The sequence below is a fragment of the Diceros bicornis genome, chromosome 2, assembly GCF_020826845.1.
Source record: "Diceros bicornis minor isolate mBicDic1 chromosome 2, mDicBic1.mat.cur, whole genome shotgun sequence".
Lineage (NCBI taxonomy): Eukaryota > Metazoa > Chordata > Mammalia > Perissodactyla > Rhinocerotidae > Diceros > Diceros bicornis.
This window is the reverse complement of record NC_080741.1, coordinates 49,846,412-49,871,182: the sequence shown is the minus strand read 5'-3', so window position 1 is coordinate 49,871,182 and position 24,771 is coordinate 49,846,412. Positions and strand designations below refer to the sequence as shown.

Below are 24,771 nucleotides of genomic sequence, written 5' to 3'. Positions count from 1 at the left end.
TGACTGGAACTTCACTCAGGGTCTGGGAAGGAGGCACAAGAACAGCACTGGTGGGTGTGGGTGTCACTGAGACATTAGTTGGGATTTTTTACCAAACCTTTGTTCTCTGCGGCTGAGTATGACCTCATGGACTCTGTGGCTGTGGGGTCCTTTGAGGGCAGCCCAGGACCTGTGGGTGTGAATTTGCTTGTGATGTGTTTCAGTTTGCCAAGAGTCTGGCCTGGTTCATCAGTGATCAGAACATCAAGGACCTGAAGGTCTGGACAAGCCAGATGAAGAGGACAATCCAGACGGCCGAGGCACTGGGTGTGCCTTACGAGCAGTGGAAGGTCCTCAACGAGATCGATGCGGTAATCACCATCTCTTCCCTCCCTGCTCAGGTCTCCTGGGCACAGCTGCGCTCAACCAGGGTGACAAGGTTGAGGGTCAGGAGAGCTTCTCCTTAACTTTTCTTCGTGTTTTGGGGTTTTGATCATCCCTCGCTCCCTTCCTTCCCTTCTTTTGCATTTAACTATTTAGACAAACCAGAGTTTATTTTGATGTTCTGACATCAGCCTTAAATCTGATCTTTCCCCAGTTAACTTATTTACCTGTAACTATCCATCTGTCCTTTTCCTGTTGATTTATTTTACCTACTTTTATATTAAGTTCTTACATAAGATTTATGTATCTGTTCATGCACCAGTATCCCCCTGTTTTTAATTATGGCAGTTTTTTACTATGTTTCTTGGCCATTTGGATGTCTTTTGTGAGGTCTTTTGCTCTTTTTTTTTATTTCCCCTATTGGATTGTCTGTCTTTTTCTTATTGATTTTAAGAGTTCTTCATGCATCCTGGATATGATGCCTACCTGGTAATTTTTGACTGAATCTGGACATTTTGTGTGAACAATTGTGGAGATAATTTGAGGTTCTGGTTAATGTTATCTTTCTCCAGAGGATTAACTTTTGCTTCTAGCAGGCAGGTGGAGCAGCTTACCTTAGTTTCATCAGGGATAGAGCTATTTCAAAGCTGCATTTTGATCCTTATGGCGGCTACTAAATTTATAGTTCCTTCTGCTTCTAGAGTATAGCTTTAAAAGGTTCTTATGGAAAACCTTGTGGGCCCCAAGATTCTATTTTTTGTCTCCTCAGCCTAAGATTGCTGACAGCTCTGCCAAGCTTCTGCCCACTCAGTCCCTACTTCCTACTTGGCTTCTCATCGTTTTCTTCCCCCCAGTTTTATTGAGATATGATTGACATGTAACTTTGTATCAGTTTTAGATGTGCAACATGAGGATTTGATATATGTGTATATTGTGAAATGGTCACCACAATAAGTTTAGTTAACATGCATCACCTCACAGAGTTACAAATTTTTTTTTTCTTGTGATGAGAACTTTTAAGATCATACTCTCAGCAACTTTCAAATATATGATACAGTGTTGATAACTTCAGTTAACAAGGTAATGCTGTACATTATGTCTCTAGAACTTATTTATCTTATAGCTAAAAGTTTGTGTCTTTGACCACCCTCACCCATTACCCCTGCCCCCTGGCTTCTTATCCTTTTAACTGCCACTTTCAAAGCAGCAAAACCTCAAAGGGAAAAATGATGCTATGTATCAGGTTCACCTCTTTGGGCTTCCTGTCACTCCAAGGTCTTGGCCCTTCAAGTCCTCTCTGCCTTGTAGCTCTATGATGATATCAAACAGATTTAAAATTTTTTTCTGTCTGATTTTTCTTTTTTTGTGTGTGAGGAAGATCAGCCCTGAGCTAATATCTGTGCTAATCCTCCTCTTTTTGCTGAGGAAGACTGGCTCTCAGCTACCATCTATTGCCAATCCTCCTCCTTTTTTTCCGCAAAGCCCCAGTAGATAGTTGTATGTCATAGTTGCGCATCCTTCTAGTTGCTGTATGTGGGACTCGGCCTCAGCATGGCTGGAGAAGCGATGCGTTTGTGCACGCCCGGGATCCGAACCTGGGCCGCCACTAGTGGAACGCGCACACTTAACCGCTAAGCCCCGAGGCCGGCCCTGTCTGACTTTTCTAATTGCTGTCACTGGAGGGTTGGTCTGAAACAAGCTAGTCCTCTGTAGCCTGAAGTGAAAGTTACTAATGAGATCAGATTTGAATCTTAGAAAGATCACCCCAACTGATGTAGAGAATGGTTTTGTTGCAATGAGGTGGGGAGGGGCTTGGGGGACCAATCTGGAGAAGAGAGACTAGTTAGAAGTGCCTGCAGTGGCCTGGTAAGGTGATGACATCTGTGACTTGGGTGGCAGCAGTGAGAGAGAGAGGAGTGGATGGATTTGAAGGATGTTTATTCCCTCATCACATATTTATGTGAGCATCCCCTGTGCTAGGAACTGGGCCAGGTGCTGGGGACCGAGATCCTGGCGAAGTGATAGAATCAGAGGATAACTGGCTGTGGGGGTAAAAAGGAGAGAATCATCCAGGATGACTCCAGGTTTCCAGCCACTGGGAAGGGTTCTGGGTCAAGGAAGGTGATGAGCTCATGTGAGGGCAAGAACTATGTCTACTTTGTTCACCACATGGTAGGTGCTCAATAAAGATGTACTGAATGAAAGGAGGAAGTTCATGGGAGATGTTCAAGAGCAGATACCCAGGAGGTACTCTGTCTCCGAGGAGAGGTGAGGGCTTGGGCATCCCTCCCACAGACGTGGTACTTGAGACTGTGGAATGGTTGAGATGGCTGAGGGAAGAGAAGTGGGACCAGGACAAAGCCCTGGGGAGCCCCAGCATTTAAGGGGCTATGGAGGAGGCTATGGATGGGTGTCCAATGAAGTGGAAGGGAAACAAGGCAGATGGGGGTCATGGAAGTCAAAGTAGAGAGAAGGAGGCTGTAGTCGGTGGGGTGAGATACTACAGGGAGGGGGAGTGAGACCAGGCTCCAAACTGATCATTAGGATGTAATAGCAAGATCAGTGGGGTTCTTGGCATGAGCCTGGTGGGGCTGGTGCCCAATGGGACTGGGTGGGGAAGTGAGTGGGAGGGATTATAACATTGTATTAGTTTTAGGTGTACAACATGATGATTTGATATATGTATATATTGTGAAATGATGACCACAATAAGTTTAGTTAATATCCATCACCTCACATAGTTGCAAATTTTGGAGGGTGCTCAGAGTTGAGGGAGACTAGGAAGGGTGAAAAGGAGAGAGTGAGCGTACAGGGAGTGAGAGTACAGGAGGCCCTGACAGGTGGCAGAGGCCCAGATTCCAGGGTATCAGGAGGGGAGAGGGGTGCAGGTGGCCACAGAGAATTATGTCTAGTATCTTTTTCTTCAGAACCTCATGGAGGTTTCACTTAAGAGTGAGAGGAAGGATTAGTTTCAAATAGGAGTTAGCCAGTGGGGAGAGTTAGCTGGTCTGGAGACCAGGAGTTTCTTAGGGTACTTTTGTCTGTGTCCTAGGGGTGGTCTGTCAGCTCCCAATGGATTGATGGGCAAACTGGATTTCCTTGTTTGGTTCTTAATTTAATGGGCTGATATTATAAAATGAGTTTGGATTTTCAGTCTCTTCTGAGCCTTTGGGATTCACTCTTCCTTCAGCAAAGCTCCCTGGCCTGGGGCTTTGTAGTCTTTGAGTTAATTCTTTGATGACAATTAAAATGTATTCTTTGGTCTGTTTTTTAAACATATTCTTGTGTTATCTTTTTTGTCCCCCGATATTTTACTGTGAAAAGTTTCAAAGGAACAGAGCATCAGTGATGTGTGAGACAATAGAAGGCAACCTAATGTATGTGTTATTGGAGTCCTAGAAAAAGATGGGTGGAGAAAACAAAAAAGAAATATTTGCAGAAATAATGGGTAAAAGTCAGAGAGTTGCTCAATTGCAAAGGGGAGAAGGCAACTTTTTGGATGATGGAAATATTTTATATCATGATTGTGGTGGTTATATAACTTTATACCTATGTGAAAACTCATTGAATTGTACTTAACATTGGTAAATTTTATTGTATGTAAATTTTACCTTCATAAAAGTTATAATTTCCTTCTCCCCCCAAAAACGTTTCAAACAGATAGCAGAGTTGAATGATTTTTATAGGAATACCTGTATGCCCACTATATTAACTTTCTATTGCTACATAACAAATTACCACAAACTTAGTGGTTTCAAACAACACACATTATTATCTCACAGCTTCTGTGGTTCCAGAGTCTGGCAAGGCTTGGCTGGGTTCTCTGCACATGGTCTTATCAGGCTACAGTCAAGATGTTGGCCGGGGCTTTGGTCTTATCTGAGGCTCAGGGTCATCCAAGCTCATGTGGTTGTTGGCAGAGTTCATCTCCTTATGGTTATAGGAGTGAGGTCCTGTTTTCTTCCTGTCAGCTCCTAGAGGCCACCCCCAATAACTTGTTCTGTGGCCCTCTCACAATATGGCAGCGTAATTCTTCAAAGCCAGCAAGGGAGAGTCTCTCTCTCTCTCTAGTCAGCCAAGACGGAGTCTTATCTAACATAACGTGGTCGTGGGATTGACATCCTGTCGCCTATGCAGAGTCTGTTGGTTGGTTAGAAGCCAGTCACTGATTCTGCCTGCCTCAAGGGGTGGGGGTTATATAAGAGCTTGACTCGGTGGGAGTCATCTTAGGGTGTGTCTGGCACCTCCACCCTCAAGATTCTACCATCAACCTTTTACTATACCTGCTTTATCACTTCCTATTCATCTCTCCATCTCTGAGTCGTCTTAATAGTTTATTTTATTCAAAATTTATTTGTTCATCAGAATGTTATTAGTACATATCAGTAGATTATGCTCATGTCATTATATGTCAGTATCAGTAGCTATTACCCTTTTTTCCATCCTTTGATTTTGTGGGTTTTTTCTTCTTTCTTAATTAGATTTATCAGAGATGGTCACTCATTGAATTTTTTCCAAAGAACTAGATCTCAGATTGTATCAATTCTATTGCTTTTCTGTTTTCTAATTCATTTATTTTTTTGCCTATGTTTATATTATTTCCTTTCCTTTGGTTTTTTTAACAGAGTTTTTGACTAGGGCATTTATAGTCATTATTTTTTCTTGAATAATGAAAGCATATAAAGCTATTTTTTGCTTAATTTTATTGAGTTGCAGTTAGAGAATGTAATTTCAGCCTTTTGGAATTTGTTGTGGCTTTCTTTATTGCCTAGAATGTGGTAAATTTTCATAAATATCTCACGGCCATTTGAAAGGAAGTTCTGTTGTCTGTTGGTTGGATACAATATCCAATATATGTTGGTCATCCAAGTATATGAAAGAATTATAGAGTTTTTGTGTATGTGTTTGTGATAATGAAGCATTCTAATTTTTAGAGTTTTGTATTGAAGTATTTCAGATGAAATAGAATCATGTCTGGCATTTTCTTCAAAGTAATCCAGTTGGTTGAGGAGAGAGAAATAGGTATAGGTTTAGTTGAAACAGGATTGGCTGTATGTTGTTAATATTCATGGCTAAGAGGTGGGTACATGTGTTCGTTATACTGTTGTCTCTACTTTTCTGTGTGGTTGAAAATTTCCACATTTCCGTATGGTTGAAATGTGTTTCTCATTAAATTCAACTTCTTTAATTATATCCTTCAAATTTTCTGTGTCCTTATATTTTTTGGTCTACTTGATCATCATAAGTCGATAATTGAATGTTAGATACACTCTATAATTATGATTTTGTTCATTTTTCTTGTATTTTTAACAATTTTACATTATTTTACTTTTTCTCATATATTTCAATGTTTTGTTATGAAGTAATTTAAATTTCATGACTTATGAATTTGTGGGACATAAAATGAAACAGATGGCTACTCCAATTAGGTTAATTGAATGAGTGTTTATAAAGGGACTATTTACAAAGATATGGGCAGGATATAGGGACACTACAAGGGGTATTGCTTTGTACTGACCTCATAGCAACGGGGACCATTACTTCTCTTGGGCAGAGGAGACAGGATGCAAGAACCTGGCGGCAGGGAGCCGTGAGGAAAGGGCAGCCTGATGGGATAGGGCCTTAGGTGAGGACCTAGACCACTGGAAGCAACTCCTTTAGGAGGGAGCCTGCGAGTAAACATCTCAACCTTGCTCTCTCGCCTCCCTGTGACCTCCTGCCAGGGTTCCTCATGGACTAGCCCAGTAAGAAATTAGTGGCCATGGGAGCCTTCTTGATGCAGTCCACAAGGGTCAGCCTCTTGGGGCAGAGAGCAGGTGGAGAAGCAGGAGAAGGATCTGGAAGGGCAAATGAGATGAACCAGCACAGCCCTCCTTTTGTTTCAGCCTTTAAAAGATGCTGTTCCGGGCCCACCCCTTGGCGCAGCGGTTAAGTGCACGCACTCCGCTGCTGGCGGGCCAGGTTCAGATCCCGGGCACGCACCGATGCACCACTTGTCAGGCCCTGCTGTGGCAGCATCCCATATAAAGTGGAGGAAGATGGGCACAGATGTTAGCCCAGGGCCAATCTTCCTCAGCAAAAAGAAGAGGATTGGCATGGACGTTAGCTCAGGGCTGATCTTCCTTACAAAAAAAATAATAAATAAAATAAAAGATCCTGTTCCGTTGTCTTCTGGGTTGCATTGTTTCTAACCAGCAGTTTGTTGTCATTCTCATCTTCCTTCTGTACATAATGTATCTTCTTTTTCTCTAACTGCCTTTTTTTTTTTTTAAGATTTTATTTATTTATTCCCCGCCCTCCCCCCCCCCAAAGCCCCACTAGATAGTTGTATGTCATAGCTGCACATCCTTCTAGTTGCTGTATGTGGGATGCGGCCTCAGCATGACCAGAGAAGCCGTGCGTCGGCGCGTGCCCGGGATCCGAACCCGGGCCGCCAGCAGCGGATCGTGCGCACTTAACCGCTAAGCCACAGGGCCGGCCCTCTCTAACTGCCTTTAATTTTTAATTCTCTCTTTATCACTGATTTTCAGCAATTTTTTTTTAATTTTTATTTATTTATTTATTTTTCCCTCAAAGCCTCAGTAGATAGTTGTATGTTGTAGTTGCACATCCTTCTAGTTGCTGTATGTGGGACATGGCCTCAGCATGACTGGAGAAGCAGTGCGTCGGTGCGCGCCCAGGGTGCGAACCCGGGCCACCAGCAGCGGAGCGTGCGCACTTAACCGCTAAGCCACGGGGCCGGCCCTCAGCAATTTGATTGTGATGTGCCTTAGTATGGTGTTGTTTTTTTTTTTTTTTTTTTTTTTGCGAGGAAGCTCAGCCCTGAGTTAACATCCATGCTAATCCTCCTCTTTTTTTTTTGCTGAGGAAGACTGGCTCTGAGCTAACATCTGTTGCCAATCCTCCTCCTTTTTCCCCCAAAGCCCCAGTAGATAGTTGTATGTCATAGTTGCACATCCTTCTAGTTGCTGTATGTGGGACGCGGCCTCAGCATGGCCGGACAAGCGGTGTGTCAGTGCGCGCCTGGGATCTGAACCCGGGCCGCCAGTAGCGGAGTGCACGCACTTAACTGCTAAGCTGCAGGGCCGGCCCGGTATGGTTTTTTAAATGTTTATGCTGCTTGGAGTTCCTTGAGATTATTTGATTTCTGGGTTTCTAAATATCAAATTTGAAGAAATGTTAAGCCATCATTTCTTCAATTATATTTTCTGCCACCCTCTCTCCTACCCTGGACTCTCCAACTACCTGTGTGGTAGACCTCTTGTAATATATATATAACCCTTGGGGTAATCCCACAGGTCACTGAGCTTCTGTTCATTGTTTCTCAGTCTTTGGTTCTTTCGGAGCTTTAGTTTGAAGAGTTACTCTTGCTGTGTCTTCAAGTTCACTTATCTTTACTTCTGTGTTTTTATTAAACCTTTTTAGTAAACTTTTCATTCCAGCTGTTATGTTTTTAAGCTCTAGGAGTTCAGTTTTGTTCTTTTTTTTGTGTCTTCCATTTTTTACCTCCCTATATTCTGCTCTGCATTCCAGGAAGTGCCTCTGGGCAGTAAACTGCTACAGTTGTGGCTCCTGTGTCCCTTCTCTCAAGGATCACAGTCCTGCTCTGCCTGTTGCTTATATTTTGTCCAGTTTTTTGAGTTGTTTATGTTGGGGCCAAAGCAAATCTGGTACTAGTTACTCCCTTATGGCTCGGTCTTCATTTTGGATGGTTCCTGTTTCAATATAAAACACCTTTTGTGTGGATTTATACTTTGACTAATTTGAATGTTACCATGTTACTTGCAGTTATAATATTACCAATATTACTTGCTTTTCTTTTTCCAATTTTTTTTGTGTGTGTATGAGGAAGATCAGCCCTGAGCTAACATCCGTTGCCAATCCTCTTCTTTTTGCTGAGGAAGATTGGCCCTGGGCTAACATCTGTGCCCATCTTCCTCTACTTTGTATGGGATGCCGCCACAGCATAGCTTGACAAGCAGCGTGTCAGTGCGCGCCTGGGATCTGAACCTTTGAACCCCAGGCCACCGCTGATGTGGAACGCGTGCACTTAACTGCTTGCGCCACTGGGCCGGCCCCCCAAATTTTTTTATTGTGGTAAAATACACATAACAAAATTTACTATCTTCACCACCATTTTTAAGTGCACAGTTCAGTGGTATTACATACATTGATAATATTGTGCAACCGTCACCACCATCCGTCTCCAGAACTCTTTTCATCTTGTAAAATGGAAACTCTATACCCATTAAACAGTAACTCTCCATTCTCTCCTCCCCCTAGCCGCCAGCAACCTCCATTCTACTTTCTGTTTCTCTGATTTTGACTACTCTGAGTACCTCGTTTATTTATTTATTTATTTTTATGAGGAAGATCAGCCCTGAGCTAACATCCATGCGAATCCTCCTCTTTTTGCTGAGGAAGACTGGCTCTGGGCTAACATCTGTGCCCATCTTCCTCCACTTTATATGGGACGCCGCCACAGCATGGCCTGACAGGTGGTGCGTTGGTGCATGCCCGGGATCTGAACCTGGGCCGCCAGCAGCGGAGTGCGCGCACTTAACCACTACGCCACAGGGCCGGCCCCTCTGAGTACCTCGTATAAGTAGAATCATATAGCATTTGTCTTTTCGTGACTGGCTTATTTTACTTAGCATAATGCCCTCAAGGTTCATCCATGTTGTAGCATATATCAGAATCACCTTCCTTTTTAAGGCTGAATAAGGTGCCATTGTCTGTGTATACCACATTTTGCTTATCCATTCATCTGTCAATGGACACTTAGTTTGCTTCTGTCTTTTGGCTCTTGTGAATAATGGTGCTATGAACGTGAGTATGCAAATATCTCTTTGAGACCCTGCTTTCACTACTGTTTGGTATATACCTAGACATGGAATTGCTGGATCATATGGTATTTCTATTTTAATTTTTTTGAGGAACTGCTGTAGTTCTATTTTCCACAGTGGCTATAGCACTATACATTCCTACCAACAGTGCATAAGAGTTTCGGTTTCTCTGCATCCACACCCACACTTGTTTTTTTTCTGTTTTTTTGAGAGTAGCCTTCCTAATGGGTATGAGGTGGTATCTCATTGTGGTTTTAACTTGCCCCTCCCTGCTTTTTGTCCATATGTTTTGGTTATATTTACTCCCTTTTATTTTTAACCTTTTTATGTCATTTTCTTTAGATGAAAGGAGCACCTCTTTGATTTATTTTTCAGCCTAGCCTGAGAGCTTTTTCATTCAGGGATCTAAACCCATTGACATTTATTATTATAATTGCTGTGTTTGATCTTGTTTTCTTTATCTTGTAGTTTTCTCTTTATTCCAACTTTTCTGTATAAATATCATCTTTTCGTATAAAAAAGATGTATAAATATCACCTTTGGAAGGCAGGCAATGTTTCTATTCCAGTAGTCATTACGTTGAAGCTTTTCAAAGACATTCTTCAGCAGGATGCACGTAAATAATTATCAAAGTTATTAACAGGAAAATAATTCTTGACTCTGTTGGGAAAGATGAGGGTGTGTTATTTCCATCTATTTCCTTTCTTTTTGGTTTTTTCATTAATGTAATTGGGCAGAGTTCAGCATCATGGTTTTATTTATTTATTTATTTATTATTATTATTTTTTAAAAGATTTTATTTATTTATTTATTTCCCCCCAAAGCCCCAGTAGATAGTTGTATGTCATAGCTGCACATCCTTCTAGTTGCTGTACGTGGGACATGGCCTCAGAGAAGGGGTGTGTCGGTGCGCACCTGGACCCGAACCCGGGCTGCCAGCAGTGGAGCGCGCGCACCCAACCGCTAAGCCACGGGGCCGGCCCTATGGTTTTATTTTTATCTGTTTTTCTCTCTTCTTCAGAATTGATGATCTCTTTCAAAAGAGTAAGCAGTTTTTGTAGCAGATTTTACAACTCACTTAACCATTTGTAGGCTTCCATCCGTTGTGGCTGGTGGGAGTTATGGGAGGTCTCCAGCCACTGGTTTCTTTCTCATGCAAACAGCAGCTCCCTGAGGCAGGTTAGGGGCTGGTGCCTGCCCTCCAGGCACGGGGATGTGGCTCTAGTGTTTGGTTTTGCGAGAAACCTTTGGCCACCCCAATTTTTTTCCTTTGTAGTTAATCTTATTATTTTCCTAGATGCTTGTGGATTCCCTTCTTTATCTTTCAAGTTTGGAGTCTATTGTGACATCTATGATCTATTAATCGTCTTTCCATGTTATCTTTGTTCTTTTCCTCTGTTCCTGTAAACATCCTTGGGCAATTTTATTTCAACATCCGGATCTTTTCTTAGTCTAATCCACAATTTACTGCCTTATTTTTCCTTTTTTTTTTTTTGTAAAAACAAACAAACAGCTTTATTGAGATATAAATCATATACCATACAGTTCCCCTAAGGCATGCAATGCAGTGGTTTTTAATGTATTCACAGGGTTGTGCAATCATCACCACAGTCAATTTTAGAACACTTCATTACTTAAAAAGCAACCCTGTACCCCTCGGCAATCGCTCCCCATTTCCTTCCAACCCCTCCCCCAGCCTTAGGCTACCACTAATCTATTTTATGTCTCTGTAGATTGTCCTATTTTGAACATTTTATATAAATGGAATTGTATGATATGTGGTCTTTTGTGAGTGGCTTTTTTCACTTAGTGTGTTTGTGTGTGTGTGTGTGTGTGAGGAGATCAGCCCTGTGCTAACATCTGCCAATACTCCTCTTTTTTTGCTGAGGAAGATTGGCCCTGGGCTAACATCTGTGCCCATCTTCCTCCACTTTATATGGGATGCCGCCACAACATGGCTTGCCAAGCAGTGCATGCGCGCCTGGGATCTGAACCGGCAAACCCCGGGCCGCCGCAGCGGAGCACGCACACTTAACCGCTTGCGCCACCGGGCTGGCCCCATCACTTAGTGTGTTTTCAAGGTTCATCTCTGTGGTAGCATGTATCAGTACTTCATTTCTTTATATTGCCAAGTAATATTCTGTTGTATAGATATACCACATATTATTTATGCATTCATCAGTTGATGGGCATTTGGGTAGTTTCCATTTTTTGGCTTTGGGAATAATGCTGCTGTGAACATTCACACGCAAGTTTTTGTGTGGACGTGTGTTTATTTCTCTGAGGTATATACCTAGGAGTGGAATTGCTAGGTCGTATGGACACTTTATGTTTAACCTTTTGAGGAACTGCCAGAGTGTTTTCCACAGTATATTCCAAAGTACATTCCCACCAGCAGTATATGAGAGTTCTGATTTCTCCACATCCTCGCTAACCACCTGTTGTGGTTGTATGTTATCTTTTTTTTTGCTGAGGAAGATTTGCCCTGTGCTAACATCTGTTGCCAATCTTCCCCCTTTTTTTTTTTTTTGTACGTGAGCTGCTGCCACAGCATGGCCACCGACAGACAAGTGGTGTAGGTCCACGCCCGGGAACCGAACCCGGGCCACTGAAGCAGAGTGCGCCGAACTTAACCACTAGGCCACCAGGGCTGGCCCTTATTATCTGTCTTTTTGATTATAACCACACAGCACTAGAACACAATTCAGCCTAGTTCTCTGCCATTTTATAGCAAAGATTGCCTTTTCTCTAGTGTCCAATAACATGCACTTCATTTCCTTCTGAGGCCTCACCAGAAGTACCTTTAATAATCATATTTCTAGCAACAGTCTGTTCACAATGATGTATGTGTTCTCTAAGATGATAGAAGCTCTCTCCACTGTGCTTCACTTCCTTCTGTGCCTTCCCCAGAATCACTTTTTTTTTTTTTTGTGAGGAAGATCAGCCCTGAGCTAACATCCATGCTAATCCTCCTCTTTTTGCTGAGGAAGACTGGCCCTGAGCTAACATCTATAGCCAATCCTCCTCCTTTTTTTTTTTTTTCTCCCCAAAGCCCCAGTAGATAGTTATATGTCATAGTTGCACATCCTTCTAGTTGCTGTATGTGGGACGCCGCCTCAGCATGGCTGGAGAAGTGGTGCATCGGTGTGCATCCGGGACCCGAACCTGGGCGGCCAGCAGCAGAGCGCGCGCACTTAACCGCTAAGCCACGGGGCCGGCCCCAGAATCACTTTTAATGCCCATATTTTACCAAGTTTCTGGTGATTACCAGCAGTCCTTGGCATTCCTTGGCATACAGCCGCATCATTCCAATCCCTGTCTCTGTCATCACGTGGCCTTCTTCCCTGTGTGTCTCTCTGTGTCTTCACACTGCCTTTATTTCCGTAAGCTTAGTATAATGTCCCTCTTTCATTCCTGATTTTAATAATTTGAGCTTTCTTTTTTCTAGTCAGTCTAGCAAAAGATTTGTGACTTCTGTTGATCTTTTCAAAGAACCAACTTTTGATTTTGTTGCTTTTCTCTATTTTTTTTTTCTATTTCATTAATTTCCACTCTAATCTTTAGTATTTCCTTACTTCTGCTTGCTTTGGGTTTAGTTTGCTCTTCTTTTTCTGGTATCTTAAGGTAGAAGATTAGATTATTGATTTGAGATCCTTTTTTTGTGTGTATATGAGGAGATCAGCCCTGTGCTAACATCTGCCAATCCTCCTCTTTTTTTTTTTTTTTTGCTGAGGAAGACTGGCCCTGGGCTAATATCCGTGCCCATCTTCCTCCCCTTTATATGGGACACCGCCACAGCATGGCTTGCCAAGCAGTGCGTCGGTGCACGCCCAGGATCCGAACTGGTGAACCCTGGGCTGCCACAGTGGAGCGTGCGCACTTAACCACTTGCGCCACCGGGCCAGCCCCTGAGATCTTCTTTTTTGATTTAAGCATTTACAGCTATAAATTTTCCTCTGTCTTTCCTTTTTAATAGACAACTTTGCCCCTAGGCTTTGTCTAGAAAAAAAACTTAGAACAAAGGCAGAGACCAGCAGCTGTTTATTAAGGGCACTTTATTGCTTCTTCCTCTCTCTGGGCATGTCCTGTCTGCTGGCTCTTGGCTTGAGCCTCGGAAGGACACCGGACAGTTCACACACTGGACAGTCAACACATCTTCCTAGGCTTCTTGGCAGGGGAGTGGGTTGGAGGGAGGTTGTCGCTTCTCACAGTGTTCTAAGGGAGTGGTCCATAATGCTGCTCATAATGTGGGCTCAGTCAGGGGTGGTCATGGCTAATGAAATGATGGCCCAATGTGCTCTGGGCCTCTTTGGGCCCTTACATGAAACTTAAGTGTTTTCAACCAGTATTCTCTCTCTACTGATTTGTTTTTTAAGTGGCATTTGTATAAGGTATTCTATGCTGTGTGTGTGTGTGTGTGTGTGTGTGTGTGTCCGTGTCCTGAATGACACAAGTGAAATCTTACTTTATAGCATGCTCAACAATCCATACTCAGAAGTACTATTTCCATAGCACAGAAAACAAAAGACATATTAGAAAAGACACATAGTTAACATTTCTGTGTTTATTTTTATGGCGTAAACTGGATGGATGTATGATGGATGGGTGGAAAAGACTGTTCTGATAGCTTTTTCCAAATGAGGGGCCACCCCCTGCTCAGTGTCCCCAGAGGGCCTGCTCTTCCGAAATGGGTTCTAAGCTCCAGGCTGGGAGGGCCTCCATGGGCCAGAAAATGCCCCATAAACCTGGTTCCCTCTGCCTGCACTCCCCCCAACACAGGGCTGATCCCCAGGCCTGGCCTGGGAGGTGTGATGACCGCAGTGTCTCCCTAGGGCGTCTGTGAGGAAATGACCTACGAGGAAATTCAGGATCATTATCCACTGGAGTTTGCCCTGCGGGACCAGGACAAGTACCGGTACCGGTACCCCAAGGGGGAGGTAGGTGGGCTTTGGGGGCTTGGTTCCAGCCATCTGCTGCCTGCCTGAGACGACCCCCTATGGCTGAGGACCTGTGGGGCTCTGCGGAGGCTGCGTGGGCAGCAGGAGGGCCTGGCTTCAGGGGTATACCAGCCTGGGTGTGTGTGATCTCCACCACTTTCTGGCCATGTGGCCCAGGCTGCAGTCTCCTCCTTGGGTGGTCAATGGACAGTGCTGCACAGGGCTCCTAACCCTGATTCCCGCTGGGTCCCCATAATTCCCCATCTTTGCTTTCCCGTTTCTTGGGATATCACAGGGTGATCCTGTCCTCCCTGTGGCTCCAGGCACCACCCCTAGCCCTGAATCCATACCTAGGCAGACTTTCCCCAGATGGGTCAGTGGCCACTGCAATCCACCTGCACTTGTCACCTTTCCTCAAACTGGCTCCTGCCTCTGCCTAGGCCCCAGGTCACAAACAAGGTCACCTTTAACTTGAGTATCTCCCACTTCCAGCAGGTGGCCTGGGGCAGTGGCCCAATTAAAATACCCCCACAGACACACAGGTGTGTACACACATACACGTGCGCACATAGAAGCCCCTGTCCAGATGCCAGGCTCGCAGCCTCCTGTCCTGTACTGTCCACAGGAAGAGTACAGCTCTGGGTAACGTTAATTACTCCCCACATCAAACTGTGAGGCAGAGTGCAGATTTAGAACCAACCCAGATAACAGTAAAAAGAAACAAAACAGTTGGCTGTGCAAACTTGAGAATACAGGGGGGAAAATTGGTAGGGAAATTATAGTTACCAAAAGAACCAATCAAGGATTTCCCTAGGACTACCAGGGGCCAGCACAAATCCACATTGGTTTTGCTCCCAATCAAAGCATGGGGCAAATTCACCTCTGACTGCTTGAGGCCTTTTTTTTTAGAAGGACCGCTCATTGTGTGCAAAGAGGGATGAAACCCCCCGGGGCTTGGTCTCCTGGTGAAAATCTCTAAACCTACCAGGTGGAGGGATTGGTCCAAGGGCCCCCACAGGCTACCTCAAGCTACCCAGTGGGGTACAGGGCAGGCAGACTGCAAGGATCGTTCCTGGGGACCTCAAGTATTTCTGACAGGTCACACTCCGGGAAGTTTTGGGGTCTTTCTGTGCACTCTGTCTGCTGTGGCCTGGAAAGGAGCAGTGTCTTTTCCACCAGTCATCAGTTACCAGCATGTGAATTCCAGCAGCTGAGGGTTCAGCGAAGGGCCCCCTGGGTGGGGAGGTGGCCCCTTGGGATGGCAGCCTGAGGCCCAGCCCTGCCCTCTCAGTCCTACCAGTGATCCCTTTCCCGGGCTACCAATCCCCACCCCCTCAGCTCCCTCTCAAGTGGACAGCTCACTGGCGCAGTCCTATAGTGGCAGGCCCCAGCACTGAGCTGCCCACCCCCAGGCCCTCAGGAGCCAGGCTGGAGGACACTTAGCCACAGCCTCACAGAGTGGTGCGGAGTTCCAGGAGTGAGAAGGTAGCCCACTACCCAGGATGTCTCCATCCCTGCCCCTGGAGCTGGGCCTGAGGGACCCTTCCTGCTTGCCCTTGCAGTCCTACGAGGACCTGGTCCAGCGACTCGAACCTGTCATCATGGAGCTGGAGAGGCAAGAGAATGTGCTGGTCATCTGCCATCAGGCTGTGATGCGCTGCCTTCTGGCCTACTTCCTTGACAAGGCAGCAGGTGTGGGCCCTAACCCCGGAGAGGTGGGGGTGTATGTGAGAGAGAGAAAGAGACTGTCACCTGGGCATCCCTGGTGTGCCAGCCCTCCCTATCTGTGTCCACAGAACAGCTGCCCTACCTCAAGTGTCCGCTGCACACGGTTCTGAAGCTGACCCCTGTGGCTTACGGTAAGGAAGCTTCCTATGCACTGACCTCGGCTGCCAGACTCTGGCCCTCTACAGGGTTCCATGACTTTCTGAAAACCCCTTCGAAATTCTATTAGAAGCTCACTCCTCCTCCCTCCACCCCACTGTCTTTTCCAATTTGCGTTTTAATTTTTTTGTTTTTATTTCTGTGGCCACAGGAAGCCTCCCCAGTGATCCTTCCTTAACCATCACCCACCCACACGAGGGCTTTTCTACTGGTTTTTCCAAAACCCCCACCCCCCCGGACCTGGAACTTAAAATATTCTGGGTGCAGGGTGGTTTGCATCCCACCTCTGACTTGGGCTATGCCAGGGCAGTCCTCAGACAGCTTCCTATGCTCTTGGGCTCGGCTTGGCCCCTTCAGCACAGGCTGCGGCACACCCAGGTGGTTGTGCTCTCGGGAGTGACTGTAAAGCTCGGTGGCAGCTGGTGTCATTCCAGTGTGTGCTTATCCCTCATCCCTGATTACACTGAGCACCTGGCACGATGTTGATTCGGCCGTGTGTGTGAGACAGGATTGAGTAGGAGTGCTCTTGGGCCCCTAAAAACTGAGCATTATGACCTCATGCTGAACCAGGCTTGTTGCTTCTCAGACCGCCCTCAGGTTGGCAGCTTGAGCCATCAGTGTGGCTCTGCCTGGGTGTCTGAGCTCCCCACTGAGGCTGCGCCAGGCAGTGGCACATAAGCACAGGCCTGACAAGGTGTGTCGTCCTTCCTTGTGGGGCCCCCAGAGCTGCCTCAGGTGGGAGGACTATGGTGAGGCTGAGGCGCCTGCTCTATCCCCCAAGCCCCACGCCTCCTCCTGCAGTAAGTTTCTACCCTCTGTGGCTCCAGCTGCCTTTCAGGAGGGAGAATGGATTGGCGTCTTCCCTTTGGCAGGTTGTAAAGTGGAGTCCATATTCCTGAACGTGGTGGCTGTGAACACGCACCGGGACAGGCCTCAGGTAGCGATGGGGTCACTGCTGGGGTGGTGGGCATGTTCCTGGGGGTGTCCAGACACAGCATCTTCCAGGGCCAGGCCCAGCTGGGGTGCTTGCCAGAGTGAGCTTGAGTTCTCTGCCTGGGCTGCTCTCCTGTCTGCAGGGTGAGCCCAGGACTCTGGGTGTGGCCTTGGGCTAGGTCTTCCCCAGGGCGCTGCTGGGGGTGGGGGTTTGGGGGGGTGGGGAAGTCCCTGGAGCTGGGCCACCAGGCTAGGAAGCAACTGAACCTGGGTGTGGCTAGCTCCCCAGCAGCCCCACCACAGAGGTCTGAGCCAAGGAGGGAGGTCCCAGGTGGGGAAGAGTCTGGAGGCCTACAAGGGGGCAGGAGGGGATTTGTCCATGCTCCACCTGCAGCCCCGGCCTCATGAGCACCCTTTTCAACTCCAGCACCTTTAAAAACTAAAACATTATGCTTTGTTGGGGAAGGGGCCATGCAGATGCCGAGGGAGTCTCTGGCCTGGGCAGAGGCCTTCCTGCAGAAGAGCAGTTTGCCACCCTATGTTCCCCCAATGTCTTGTTTAAGATAGAAGCTCCTCGAAGTGTTGCCCAGAACCATTTTCTATGCCCACATGGGGTCCTTCCACCACACTGATTACCTCTCCCACTGAGGCCAAGGGCAGGACTGCCCTTTCCGAACCCCATTCCCGGAGTCCCCTTGGCCTTGAGACCCACAGGCAGAGATGTGTGGGTGTGTCCTCCTATTTCCCAAGTCTGCTGCCTCTCACCAGCACCAGCCTCTTCCCCGTTTGCCCTGAGAGTCTGGTCCAGGCCCAGTCGGGCACCCACAGGTCACAGGGGAAGGCATGTCCTAACAGGCATCCTTTGTGCTGAGGAAAACTCAAATGGCATCGGGCCCCCAGCATTGACTGACCAGGTGGTGGTGAGAGAGACCCCTGGACACAGCAGGTGTTGGGGGCTGACCCCGACCCGGTCCACAGGGCAGGAGCTGGCATGGCCATGAGGTAGCGGCAGCCATCCTGTCTGCCTCTGGGTGGGTGCTTCTGAGACGCAAACTTCTGCTGACCACAGATTTGGGATGGTTCCCTTTCAGTGGGCAGGATCCCCAGGTCCTAGCTCATCCTTGGGGGCAGGCTGTGATGAGAAAGAGGGCACTCAGGAAGCCTGCCCGCATTGAGAATTGCACCTGCCCTTACAATCCCAGTGGCCGGTCCTATGAACCTGGGGCTGTGGCCATGGGGGTCATGTCTCCCTCCCTGCAGATCTGGGCATGTCATGTTGTGCAGGGCTGCAACCCAGGTCATTGGTGACCTGTTCCAGTGGGCCACCAGGATTTGGAGTCACATAGGACAGTCTTGTAGAGCTGAGGGAAGTCTCAGGCCCCCTGTTTCTTAAGCCTGAGATGCCCTGAGCTGAGCAGGCTGTGGGCGGAACTGGGCTCTGCAGCTTGGCAGGGGCCATCTGTAGCTCAGGGCGTCAGGAGGTCCAGGGGGCCAGGTGTTCCTCCACAGTTGACCTAGACCTGAGGCAGGAGGTGGGGACAGCTTCGTTCTGGGTAATGCCTGACCTGCCTGCCAGGAGCAAGGGGAACCGGAGGCATCCTCCAACCCCTGCCTTTGTTCTTGTGTTCATCCACCCACCGTATGTCGAGAGATTCTTGGCCACACTCTTAGGGAAGGTTGGGGTCTGGAGTCCTGCTACCAGGGCTCCTCTGGGTAAGAATGTGAGCCCAGACGGCCACAAGCGATGAGGAAAACACACAGCGAGTGTCAGTCTATTCTTGCCACAGGGTGAATGTTCTGTGTTTTTATTTTTGTGCAGAATGTAGACATCTCAAGGCCTCCGGAGGAAGCCCTTGTCACAGTCCCTGCTCACCAGTGACTGTGTCTCATCCACTGTGACCCCTGGGCAGGCATTGACCTCTGCAGATGAGGTCATTCCAGGCCTCCCGGTCTTTGTGACAGTCACGACGCAGGAATGCCCTCAAAGCCATGCATGGCTGGTGGTGCCCAGAACCCCCGCCCCAGCCCAGCTGCTTCCTTGTTGACAGTCAGAGACGGGGTTGTACGTGGTGCCTGGCCTGCTGCTAAAAATCCTTCGGCCAGGCTGCGTCTGCCCTGGGCTGGTGAGAGGTTTCCCAGCACCTGATCCCTCTGTTGCAGCTTTTAGGTGTTCTCTCTCACTGGTCGGGCTGGCTCTGTGAAGTGTTAAACCCTAAAATGTGAAATGGAAAGCACTTGCTGTGATGTTCCCACCATGGCCAACCTGCGGGGTGGACCCGGGGACCCCTGCAGGGGCTCTGCTCTCCTCTCTGTGGCCACTTCCTGAGCCAGAGGCAAGGTCTTCATGGGATCTTGAGCTGCTGCTGCCTCAGGGGAGAGGGAGGGCTCTTCCCATCCTGCCCTGCCAGGAACCGAAGGGCTTCCGCCAAGGCAGACACCTCCACTGGCCAGGCCCTTGTGTCCATGCTGCCTCATTTGAGGACGCTCATGAAAGCAGTGTGCTCACTTCAGCACGTTGTCATGTGCAGAAACATGTAGGGAGCGGAGCACTCGTGGTCACCTCTTCCCAATTGTGCATACACTGGAATACTTGGGGGAGCTGGGGGCCAAGGCTGGCCTTTCCCAACTGCTCTCATGGTGAAACCATGTAAAGACAGGGCGGTTGTGTGAGTTACCCTTCCCAGTACACACTCCCACATGTTTGAGAGAAGGGCTGCTGTCCCATCTTCCCCTCCCGGCCCTGCCCCCAGGCTGCCTCTCACCAGTTGCTGCCTGTGTCCACACAGGAGTGTACACTGGTGGCAGGGACATGCATTTGCTGTGAATGATTCAGAAGAGCTTGTTGTGGTCCTATAAAGCCTGTCCTGGCTTTTGTGACCTCCTCCTGTGGGGCTGAGCAGAGGAAAGGCCAGATCCCAGAGGCAGCCCCTGTCCAGGGGAGGATTTTCCCAGCCACCTCACAGCTTTTCTTTCACGTGCGTGGTAGCCTGGTGAAAACAACCTTGGGAAGGCTGCCATCTGTCACCCCCCTGAGTTCTTTTGGGCCCAGAGAGACAGACTGGGCAGTGAGTTCTGGTTCCATTTTATAGCTGAACAAACAGATTGGCCAGCAAGTTGGGCTGGGTGAGAAAGCATGTGAATTTGTAGTCAGATGCCCTGCTGTCCACAGGTGGTCTTTGGTGAAGCCAGGCCCCAGGATCCCAAGCCTGCTTTGTACCTAGAATCTTTCCTAGGCTGTGTCTAGCAGAGCAGCCACCTTTCCCAGCCCCCCAGGGCTTTGCAGCCTGCAGGTGCCACCTGCCCCTGAAGGAAGTCGTGTTCCTGGCCCAGCTGGTGTTCTCTCAGCTTCATGTGCTGCAGTACCTGTGGACAGACCTGGGTGGAGAGACGTCCAGGGCAGGGCTGGGGCAGGATTCTCCTTCTGGACTTGTCTCCCATCAGACCCTCAAGCCCCTTAGACCAAGGCCAGAGTACCATGCCACTGCCTTTGGGACATGGAGACTGCAGCCTTTGCTTCTGTGTCCCCCAGAGTTTTGGTGACTTTTGGTCACCTGGGCACACTCATTTGTTGGCCGTAGTGGGTCCCTTCAGTTAGTAGCATGTACATCTGGATGTCCCTACCTCTTCAGGACCTCTGGCCAGCTGAGGCAAGATCAGCAAGGCCTTTTCTCTCTGTGTCTGGAAGTCAGTCAGGAGCTGCTTGACCTGGATGTGTTACAACGACTGGGATAGGGCAGAGGGAAGTCTGGGGTCACAGCCTGGGCTGGGGCAGCCCCTCTCCCCACCTGCCCTGAGTGGTCCTTGCATGAGCTTCAACCCACGTGGTTGGCTGCCAGGTGTTAGCCGTGACGGTCGATGTGAGTGTTGCAGAGGTTCTGCCCTCCCTGGAATGGATGGTGTTGGAGCTCAGCCACACATCACACTGTGTCCAGCATTCTTTGCAATAAATCCTTTAAATAATAATAGTAATCTAAGGTTATATCTTGTGGCCAGCTCTGCATTTGTGAGGTGTTCTTTCCAGCTGGCGCTGCAGACCCCCATGTTGTGGTCTCTCCTAGGTCTGTGTTGGGATCCTTGGTCCAGCTCCCCCCCCCCCACCCGTCTCTGGAGAGGAAACTGTCTTGCCCTGGAGTGAGCCCTGGGCCTGGCACATATGGGCAGGGACAGGGCCCGAGTTTTCTCTGGGCCGACCTACGGTTCTGAGCCCTCACCCCTAACAAGAGGCAGATGTGTGGGGGTATCCAGGGTGGAACACCATTAAGGGGAGGATTCTGGGGTCCCTGGAAATGTGGGTCCCAAATATTGGCATCCCTGGGGAGGGGAACCAGGGACTGGGTGGAGGATGGAGGGGCTGCACGAGGCCGTGGGTAGGGGTGCGTTGGCTAGGTTTGTGGTGTTTTCTTTGTCACATACTTCTAGGGTGGGGAAGATGGTGAAAAGGGGCAGGGTTTTCCCTTTCCCATGCCTCAGAATTTCATTGGACTTTCTATGCCTCCTGCCCTCGGACTGGGCTGTTGGGAGGGCGAGTTGTAGGGGTGCTCCTCCATGGACACAGTGGGGCTGAGCGTGCTGGGTGCCCACCTTCACCTCTCCTAGTGTGTCAGGGCAGAGGGTGGCTGTGGCTGGGCAGCTTCTGGGTGGTTCGGGGTTATGAACAGCTATGGCTATGCCTTACCCAGCTGTGTCACGGTGGATGACAGAAACCCCTGGGCTTCATCCTGGGACTCAAAGGGATATCAACTATGTCTGTCTTCCTGGTGACTGAGGTTGGGTGAGTGAGTTCCCTGGGTGGACACCTGACCTCCTTGGAGGCTTCAGCACTTTTTGAAGAAGGCGTTGAAGATTTTTAGCAGCAAAGCAACAGCAGAAGGGATGAAATATAACTATCAGAATTTTTCTTCCGATCCAATGTTCTACCACAACCTAGAAATAGTGATTATATATTGTCATGTTGAAGAATTTTGTAGCATTTTGGGTTGCTAGGAAACAATGGCCATCAGGTAAGATCAGAGGACATTTGGATAGAATAAAATGTTGCAAAGATATAGGTTTCAGCAACATTTGAATTATAGTATAATAATTATATACCATATATTAATAAAATAAAGTATAATTATTACCTGCGAAGAAGAGTATTGCCATATTTGGTTTAGACCAATCATTATTCATTCCCTGGGGCTGGGCACATTGTTGTTTGAACAAAAGTATTTTATTGAAATTGAAAAATGGCTGGTGTCCGCCACACCCTGGTTAATGGTCACAGGTCTCTGGGAAGGGTTGTGAGGAAAGTGCCTGCATGAACCTGTGCGATTTTCACAGGGCCTCCTTAAAGAGCATCCACCCCACTTCCTCCAGGAGCCCCTGGGTTTGTAAACTGATCTGATCTGGAAAATTGGTAAGAAATCTCTCTGTTGCAGTCAGGTCTCTGTTGGGCAGACCTCCAGTTCTTTTGTTATACACGTCAAGTAGGACTCGACCTGCCCCCATCTTCGATTTTGGTCTTGGGGGCCTGGTGATCCTGCCAAAGATCCTTCCAGGTCTGACCATTCAGATTACCTATAAATCCTACTGCATGTCATGGTCTCCACATCTCTCCTCTGGCAGGTCAATGCTGCTGCTTAGCCCTTGTCGCCCAGGGTCCTGGTATCTACATTGAAATCAAGGAGCCATTTCAACTATAGTGGCTCCAGTCAGAATCCCTGACCCATGGAGAGCAGTGACTGTGGCACTTGTTATGGGGTGAATTGTGTTCCCCCCTGAAATTCACACATTGAAGACCTAACCCCCAGTACCTCATGATGTGACTTTATATGAAAATAGGGTCCTTGCAGATGTAATAAGTTAAGATGAGGTCATACTGGAGTATGGTGAGCCCCTAATCCAAAATTCCCTAGCACCTTCAGAGAGAGCCTGGACCTGGTGACACCTTGGTTTCAAGCTTCCAGCCTCCAGAACTGTGAGACAATAAATTTCTGTTGTTAAGCCACTCAGTGTGCGGTACTTGGTTACCGCAGCCCGAGCAAACTGAAACTTTTCAGAGATGCTCCCCTCGGTAATGGACTTCCAAAGGCCTTGGTGAAGGGAGTATCTTCTGGGTCCTCTGCAGGGACTCAGGGAAAGGTGAGTTGTCCGTGATAAATTCAGCCCAATATTTATTTGAATGAATGAGTGAATCTTCTGAGGCTTTGGAGTCTCCTCTATACCAGGGAGCTTTGGGCATCTCAATTGCATTTGGTGAGACTCAGCTTTCATTTCAGCCAACCAAATAGACATGGAGAACAACCCCAATAGCTTAAGGCAGTACCTCGAATCCAAAATTTCTGGCAAGTGCACCTGCATTGATAAATTCAGCCCAATATAAACTTATTTTCTAATCTCCTTGGTCCGGGACCTCAATCTTTTCCCACACATCTTCTCCATATTTTGGCCAACACAAATAACAAAGTCTTAACAATTCTTTTGCTATATAAGCCTTCCCTTCTGGATTTGACTTTAATAAGGTCTCCAGACATGCTGGAATCCACCTCTAGTCTAAGGCACTGGAGCTATTAAGGAATTGGGGAGAAGGGGTATCAGAAGAGTTGGCTCCCCTTGCAAAGTAACTCCCTCATGAGATCTCAGGGGAGAACACCTTGCTTCAGTGAGCAAGGGAGGTGCAGAAGGGCTGGGGTTGGTGATAATCTGATTCCTCTGAGTTTTTTCATATATCTTCATTCTGCTTAATTCATTAACAACACATTAAGTGCCTACCATGGGCTAAGCCATGGGGATACAGCATAAACATGACAGGCAAACTCCCTGCTGTCTCAGAGCTGACATTCTCATGGTGGGAGACACAGTAAAGAAATAAAAGATATTGGGCCTGCAACATCTCTCTGGCTACTGCTGAAACAAGAATAGACTCTAGGGCCTGGCCTGGTGGTGTAGTGGTTAAGTTCGCACACTCTGCTTCGGCAGCCCGGAGTTCCCGGGTTTGGATCCCGGGCATGGACCTGCACACTTATCAAGCCATGCTGTGGCAGTGTCCCACATACGAAATAGAGGAAGATATTAGTTGAGGGCCAATCTTCCTCAAGCAATTGGCAACAGATGTTAGCTCAGGGCCAATCTTCCTCAAAACAAGACAAAAAAAGAAATAAAGATGTAGTATATTAGAGGGTGCTGGGACAGAGGGGAGGGCCTCATTCAGAGGGTGACCAAAGGCCTAGATGAAGCCATGGAGCATTCCACAACCAGTGCAAGGCTCTGAGGGCAGGCTGTGCCCAGAGAGTTCCAGGAACGTAGAGGAGCCTGGGGTGGCTGCAGAAGAGGGAGTGAGGAGGAAGAAAAGGTCAGAGGTCATGGGGTGCAGATGATGTGGGGCCTTGGAAATGGGGGTCCCGTGAAGGGCTTTGAGCCGAGTGAGTTGATCTGATGAACATTTTTAAAGGATCCCTCTGGCTACTGCTGAATCAAGAATAGACTCTAGGGCTGGCCCCGTGGCTTAGCGGATAAGTGCGTGCGCTCTGCTACTGGCGGCCCAGGTTCGGATCCCGGGCGTGCACCGACGCACCGCTTGTCTGGCCATGCTGAGGCCGCGTCCCACATACAGCAACTAGAGGGATGTGCAGCTATGACATACAACTATCTACTGGGGCTTTGGGGGGAAAAAAAATGAGGAGGATTGGCAATAGATGTTAGCTCAGAGCCGGTCTTCCTCAGCAAAAAGAGGAGGATTACCATGGATGTTAGCTCAGGGCTGATCTTCCTCACACACACACACACACAAAAATGTTTGCCATGGACTGAATGTTGAATGTCCCAAATTC

At 47.9% G+C, this 24,771-nt stretch overlaps 1 protein-coding gene across 2 annotated transcripts in view; it reads left to right on the top strand.

Moving 5' to 3' along the window:
* The window catches only part of PFKFB4 (6-phosphofructo-2-kinase/fructose-2,6-biphosphatase 4), a 45,807-nt gene extending 21,091 nt beyond the window's left edge, over positions 1 to 24,716 (top strand). For both annotated transcript variants that reach the window (XM_058557669.1, XM_058557661.1), the window contains exons 9-14: positions 204 to 350; positions 14,042 to 14,146; positions 15,709 to 15,838; positions 15,943 to 16,005; positions 16,903 to 16,967; positions 18,783 to 24,716. In XM_058557669.1, coding sequence (XP_058413652.1) covers positions 204 to 350; positions 14,042 to 14,146; positions 15,709 to 15,838; positions 15,943 to 16,005; positions 16,903 to 16,967; positions 18,783 to 18,842 — 570 coding nt within the window. In that variant the 3' untranslated portion in view covers positions 18,843 to 24,716. The remainder of the gene's footprint in view (positions 1 to 203; positions 351 to 14,041; positions 14,147 to 15,708; positions 15,839 to 15,942; positions 16,006 to 16,902; positions 16,968 to 18,782) is intronic.
* Positions 24,717 to 24,771: the final 55 nt, after the last annotated feature.